A 7,147-nucleotide genomic window follows, 5' to 3' on the forward strand; every position below is an offset into this window, starting at 1 on the left:
TCAAAACAGTGAAAAAGTTTAAAATAAGTCTTTCGGTTTAAAAGAAATGACCTTCGTAGTGAAAAGTAACGTGCTCCAACAATATATATCAACATTCATGACATAGACTATATGTTGAAAGGAATTTGGAATAAAACAAGAAAGCTCAGTCCTTTTTAGGTAACGAAATACTTTAAGAATACAAAATTGCCAGTGTCATTGATATAGCATATTATCATGGTCGTATTTTCCGAAAAACCTTCCTAGAAATAGGCTTTTTTATGGTATTCATTAGTTGTAGTACATTAATTATAATGCTTCTTTGAAAATGAAGGTAGTCATTGATAATTTAGTGATAAAACAATTGTATCTGTCTTTTTTTTTAATTTGAATTCAAGGGTATAAAAGAAGATATTATTCATTTATTAGACACATTTAAAATTTCACGGCATCAAAAGAAAAAGTAATCTATTGTGACACTTGTGTAACGTCTGCTCATGAAGATCAAGGTTAATCCGTAACTTTTCTGGCTTTCTAAGATTTAGACAATAAAAGTAGCATGCCCATACAACTAACTTTAATCGCTCATCTCCTAAAATGAATGCTATAGAAAAGCCGGTCACAATGAATCCGCATTAAACTTATTATTAGTACTTGTTTTAATAATTGTGTGAAAATACGATATTGTTTCACTTTTAACCGATCACTGGTTGGATGCAATTCATTAATTTTCAAAGGTTATTTAAACGGTTTGTTGTCTAAAGAATTTTTACAACTCTTACAGAAGTTATAATCTAAATGTATCGAATATCAAAACTGCATTTATTTAGTATTTCATTCCAAATTTAAAACCTTTTTTTTTTCTTTCATCAAGGTAAGATATGGAAAGTTACAATTGAGAATGGAAATGGGGAATATGTTTGTAAGTAGTAAATATATTTAAGAGGACAGTTGATATATATATAACTAGCTAAAGGGCTTCAAACATATTTTTAAAATGGAAAATATAGGTTGAAAGTTTATTTTTTGTGTTAAAGAAAGTAAAGCAAACTCTGATAAAAAAGGTTCTGTACTTTTTAAGATTTTATTGAGGTTAAATCTATACGATAATATCATTTTAGGGACTATGAGGTATGAATAAAGTGCAGATGAAAGCTGGCATGTAAGTATCTTTTCCGATACTTTTGTACTTTTTTTATAAGAATCCATTCTACATTTACGATTCACATCATCATAATTTTTATACATTAAATCATACTCTAGGTATGTTTGCAAAGTTTACAAACATTAGAATTTATTACCGAATATATGCAATCTGATTTACATTTGTTTACTCGTCAGACTCGATTATAAGCAAAGCGATTTCACAGATCGTATTTTAATTAGATAGCGAATATGACCTGCATAAGGTTATACTATTGTGTGGGTGTATGATGATGTACTATCGTATAATCATTTCACGTCTTTTTACCATTATAGGAGTAACGCTAAAGGTATACAAAATGTGCAATCACAGAAATCAGCTGCCAGTAATAAAACCGTATGTATCTTGCATAAACAACAATTATATATTGTGTATCTTCTCTAGGAATTTATTTATTAAGTGGTAGTTGTCATTTAGTTTAAGCACTGCCTTCGTGAATTAAATAAAAAGTTCGAAATAAAATACATTTTGAAATCAAGATTTAATTCGGCTATACAAAGTGCACATCAAATATGATAATAAAGAATGTAAAATACTGATTGTTATAGTTTCTAATATTGTACTCTTTTGATCCAGAGGGGGTTGAAACCTCATCTTTTTCTGAGGATAATGCTATTAAAATCACATACTAGAAAACGACGAAGATTAGGCTAGAGCTAAGATTTTTTAATGGATAAAGCCCCCTTTGAAATTTCTGGATGAAATTTAGCAGGAAAATCACGAGTCGTACTTTCATTGAATTTATTTTGATTCCCATTTATTCTCAATCGTTTTGATAGGGACAACAGACTGACAGATCAGGGAAGACAGCTGCTGTTAATCCTAGAAAGAAGCCACCTGGGTAAGCAACACGCAATAGCTAATTACAATATTAACATTAAAAGTACCACGACAAAATTAATTTGCTCTCTCTGCATTGACATTCAGTTACTTTAATTATTATCAAGAGACAATTACACTTAGACGCTTTCTAAATCTTGCAACATTGTTTGTACCTGTTCTATGTTTTTATCATTGGATTTTTTCGCTTATCATCGTTCGATCCGTTTTGTGACCTGTGAACCTAGCAGTCACTAGACGGTTGTTTTGAGCGACATTTATACAGTGCAATATATTGGTTGCTGAAGTTTATTGGAATATTGGTTAAATAACGTCCAGCTGCAAATACTTCATACATATTTTATGTTACTATCTACACTTGAACGGATAAAAGTATGGGTATTGACAGAAACAATGGCCTGCGGAGAGAAGATGTGAGATAGTTCTATCATTGCTTCTCGAGGACGGGTTATACAAGTTAGACCGTTAACGTGTAGAATCGTTCTTGTGGTTCTTTAAACGTGAAATGTAAATCTTCATCTCATAACACGTATCTTACCAAACATAATTGAATGAATATGAAATGGATGCTTAAAAAATGATCTCAAATTATTAAGCCAAAATTTCTACGTACACATATTTTCCAGTTTTGAAATAAGAATATTTTTTATAGAGGTAATGACCCAAGGAAGAAAAAGGAGTCTCCTGAGATGACAGAGCTTAAGATACAGATAGCAAATATGAAATCGTAAGTTGGTCCTTTCACGTTGAGAAGTCCAAGACTGTTTACAAGAAGAGACGAAATTTGAACAAAGAATGTGACAAGAATCTATAAAATGATTAATTTGGAGTATTGTGAAGGAATCTTGTCTCTGTCCCAGAGGAATACTATACAAACGCACAAATACATTGATGATAGAAAAACAAAGGATATGGGGTATCCCTCCATGACACAAAAACAGTACATGTAAAGCGAAAAACACACAAAAGCAAAGGAACAGTGCTATTATTGTTGTACTGATACATGTTTTAATGAGATTGTTTTCACATTGCTTGATATGATATTGATCGTTAACCCCGAGCTTGAACCTAACTAAAAAAAAAACATTCTAGTTATATATATAATGTATATGAGAATCAGAAACTTTTATTTTATCTATATTTAAAATTGTATTGTTATTATTCAAAATTTTCATTGTTCAGACAAGTTCTTGACTCAGAAAATTTAATACGTCAACAACAGGATGAGTTGGAAAACTATAAAACAGAAAACATAGATTTATCCAAACAAATGACACAGTTTGTTATGGAAAAGGCCGGAAAATCTAGAGATTCAGTTATTGTGGACCTTAACCAGCAAGTAGAAAAACTACAGAAACAAATCGAGGGTATTGAGAAAGAGAAGACCGAAATCCTGGCAGATAAAGAACTCTATATGACAACGCAAGTACAAACATTTATTCTTCATGAAACTAAGGGAAATGGTCAATAACATCTTAAATGTTTTAAAGTCTACGTTTTGGCTGTTTGAATGTGTTTTTGCCCCAACTGCATATTTGTTAAAACAACAAAATAATAATGGGCCCAACACTACCAAATATTTTTTTTTAAATCCTCTGCACAAACAAGTTCACCATGAAGTTTAAAATCTTATTTTATATCAGTAAGTTACATTAGGAGATACTTGAGAAAGAAAAATAATCTTTAAGTGCACAAATTAATTTTATAGTAAGGATAAAGAGACCCAATTTATGATATATGAAAGTCATTTTATAAGGTAAATCCAGTTTCTGTATGTGCCAAAATCATTCTGATTAATTTTTAGATTATTTTTCCTTTTTATATGACAAAATGCACATATGGTAACCCTATCAGTATTTATCTTTTTGTTGCAGATTGTCAAAATATATAACAGAGAAAACACCAGAAGAAATGCCAGATATACCTAATATGGAGGAGCATATGAGACCAACAAAGATAGCAGACATGTTTAATCAAGTCTACCAGAATGTTTGGCCTAGAGCTTATGAAATAGCAAATGAGAAACTTAACGATGAAAAACTTTCCTGTGTTTATTTGCTTACAATATTTAAGGTATAATTTTTTGTTTAGTAATTGTAAAATTTTATATTGCCAAATGGCAGACATAATTACAGAAAAATATATAATTCAACCATCCTGCCTTGCAGCATTAAATGTTGTGGTTAATGACATGCTCATTTTGGATTTTTTTTTGTTTTTTTGATATATATATGTATACACTTAAACACTTAGCTTCAATTACTTAGATATGATGAAACCATAATATTGGTAAATAATTTTCTCATTCATTCAAGGATTCTTGGGAGTTTTGCTGTGCCTTATCAAGACACCAGTTACATATCCTAGAGATGACATATTTAGTACCTTATGGCCCAAACATAAGTGTGGAGGCTACGGTAAATTTGTATTTCCCGTCTTTTATAATAGTGTAATAAGATAAAACAAGGAGTATATAAATAGAGAATATCATATGGCTTTTCAATATCACATCCAAATCAACCCAAGACACCAATATAATCTGAAGAGTTCTGCTCTAGGGTTAATATTGGTAAAGGGTTAATACTTATAAATTATAACATGTCCTTTTCCATATCGGCCCTAGTATCATCCCTAGACTCCCATATTAGCTCAAGGTGCTAGCCAAGGGCTCATATGGGTCATGGGATGATACCAGGGCCCGTATGGAAAAGGACATGTTAAAATCTATTTATCACATATTATACAAGTGCTTTAGAAAAAAGAAGAAAGAATTTTATTATTTCGTCTGGCAAGATCATACATTATTTTATCCTTCACTGAATTAACTTCATTATTGCAAAGCTCTCCAACCGATCAAAACTATAGTTCTTGAATATTATAATACCAATGTCAGATTCTCTTTTAGTATAAGTGTTCTTTATTTTTTTTAACAAATTCCGCTATCATTTTAATTGCTGTTCCCCGTCCATCATTGTTTTTAGGAACGCTTATGATGTCATAACAGGGCTCAATAATCGGTTATTTGCCCTGGGCAGGAATATGACTAGGGCAAACCTAAGGTTATTGCATATGCCAAACCCCATGTTTTCGTAACAAATATGTGGTAAGTGTGTTATATTGAAAAAGTCACATCATATACACTTTATATTATTCCTCACGTAGATGTTTTAACTCCTGGGCAGGAATATGACTAGGGCATACCTAAGGTTATTGCATATGCCAAACCCAATGTTTTCGTAACAAATATGTGGTAAGTGTGTTATATTGAAAAAGTCACATCATATACACTTTATATTATACCTCACGTAGATGTTTTAACTCGGCATGACGTAATACAAAGAAGGGGTTTGAAAAAAGCCTTTGCAACTGAACTGATATAAATGATGTGACGTCATACTGATTAGGGATTTGATTAAGCTTTTGGAATCGTGACTGATATCGATATCATCTCTGATGACTGATACAAGCTCAACTGCCATTGATTGTCTTACATATAAAATTTACTTGTATTTACTAATTAGTATATAATAATAACTATTACCACTACTTCAAGCAACTTAAAAAGGAAATATGTGACATGTAAGATCTTGTGATCTATAACCAAGTACACGAGAGAATGGTGGAGCTTTTAGAATAAATTTTCATGTGTTTCGATGAATAATAAAACATGTATTTCCCATAGCATACATAAAGATGTGTATAATGTTGCCACATGGTTAAATTGTGAAGGAATAAAAAAAAACTTTTTTTTTTGGTTAAAATAACTTTTTGTGTTGATTGGCTGCTTTCTCATTGAAGTTAACTCCTCAACTCCTTTTTTACTCATATATTTATTTTTCAGTTCAACATTCCTCAACTGTCGGTGAAGAACTTAAAAGTAGTAAAAGAAACAAGAAAACATATAGCTAAACAGACAATAGCAAATCTGTATGGTGTAAGTGGATTCATTGAATATACATTTGGATGAAAGAAATAACAATGACACAAACCCATCAATGTACATAACTTATACTAAATAGGCTTCAAATTTTTCAAAAGGAATACCTCAGACAGCATAAAATAAATACTATTTACGAAGCACTGTTTCAAGTATAATCTGACCATTCAAAGTAAAAAAAAGACAACAGTCCTCAGTCTACACCATTTACAGCAACATTCATGATGCACCAACTTAGAGCAGTAAAAAGACATCTGTAATTCTTATTTTGGCTACATTGCAAGTTACCGTACATTGTCAACAATTCATCATTCGCATAAACATTCTAGATTGCAACCAATATATTTAAAAATTAAAGAAAATTAAAAACAACAGAAATTCTATTAGTTTTATTATGGCCCATATAAAATTTCTCTTGTATATTAGTTGGTGTTGGCAAAGGAATTTAAAATATTGGAAGATTTATGGTCAATTCCTCTTAGATAAACATTTATTAAATGGATTTGGTTTCTTTCAAAGTGATTAATTGGTAAAGGTGTCAAACAAATTGCTAAAAAAGGAACAGTAATTGAAGAAGTTTTACTAATTTCCATTTCAGTTATTCATGTCACCAGAATCAGGTACAGGGACCAAGGACATACCCTCGGAGTTGGAACCGTTTGTGAGGTCCTGTTTGGAAGTCTGTTGGTACAGTGCTATCCAGGACCCACCATTAGGTTTTGTATTTGATACTGGTGTCAGCTGGGAGCTAGATACAAACTATTTTGAAATGTTTACAAAAACTGGTATCTATGTTGACTTTATTGTATGGCCTGCTATGCTCTTACACAACCATGGAGCTGTGTTACAGAAAGGGGTAGTCCAGGCTTTAGATGAAAAGTCTCATAGACCTCAACAATAATACATTCTGTTTTCATTGATATATACTTTATATGTTATACAGGTATTATTTTTGTTATTGTTACATAAATATAAAAGCTTTAATAAAATGTACACAATTATTCAAACTATAAAAGCCTGTTGTGACACAAAATTTCTGCCCCTATCCTAAATACCCTCAATTTTTAGTAGCAGTCTTAATTTTCCTTCCTTCATCTTGGTCGACATGATTATCAAAACCTGCCTATTGTACTAATTTGTTCTAATCTTTATCATGTATGAAATGTTTGCCACTGAATGTAAAGTAG

General features: G+C 31.2%; 1 protein-coding gene across 1 annotated transcript; it reads left to right on the top strand.

Annotated features, from left to right (window-relative positions):
* Positions 1–772: 772 nt before the first annotated feature.
* LOC127713925 (uncharacterized) lies at positions 773–6,961 on the top strand. Its single transcript, XM_052219870.1, has 10 exons — positions 773–853; positions 1,101–1,141; positions 1,459–1,519; positions 1,963–2,024; positions 2,676–2,750; positions 3,206–3,445; positions 3,898–4,096; positions 4,339–4,440; positions 5,865–5,957; positions 6,559–6,961. The coding sequence occupies exons 2-10, from the start codon at positions 1,113–1,115 to the stop codon at positions 6,859–6,861; spliced, it is 1,164 nt and encodes a 387-aa protein (XP_052075830.1). The 5' UTR covers positions 773–853; positions 1,101–1,112; the 3' UTR covers positions 6,862–6,961.
* Positions 6,962–7,147: the final 186 nt, after the last annotated feature.

Source organism: Mytilus californianus, unplaced genomic scaffold, assembly GCF_021869535.1.
Source record: "Mytilus californianus isolate M0D057914Y unplaced genomic scaffold, xbMytCali1.0.p SCAF_9, whole genome shotgun sequence".
NCBI classification, from domain to species: Eukaryota; Metazoa; Mollusca; class Bivalvia; order Mytilida; family Mytilidae; genus Mytilus; species Mytilus californianus.

Coding starts and splice junctions, on each gene's coding strand:
- LOC127713925 (XM_052219870.1), top strand. CDS start 1,113: ATGAATAAAGTGCAGATGAAAGCTGGCAT. Junction 1,142..1,458: donor GTGCAGATGAAAGCTGGCAT/GTAAGTATCTTT, acceptor TTACCATTATAG/GAGTAACGCTAAAGGTATAC. Junction 2,751..3,205: donor CAGATAGCAAATATGAAATC/GTAAGTTGGTCC, acceptor TTCATTGTTCAG/ACAAGTTCTTGACTCAGAAA.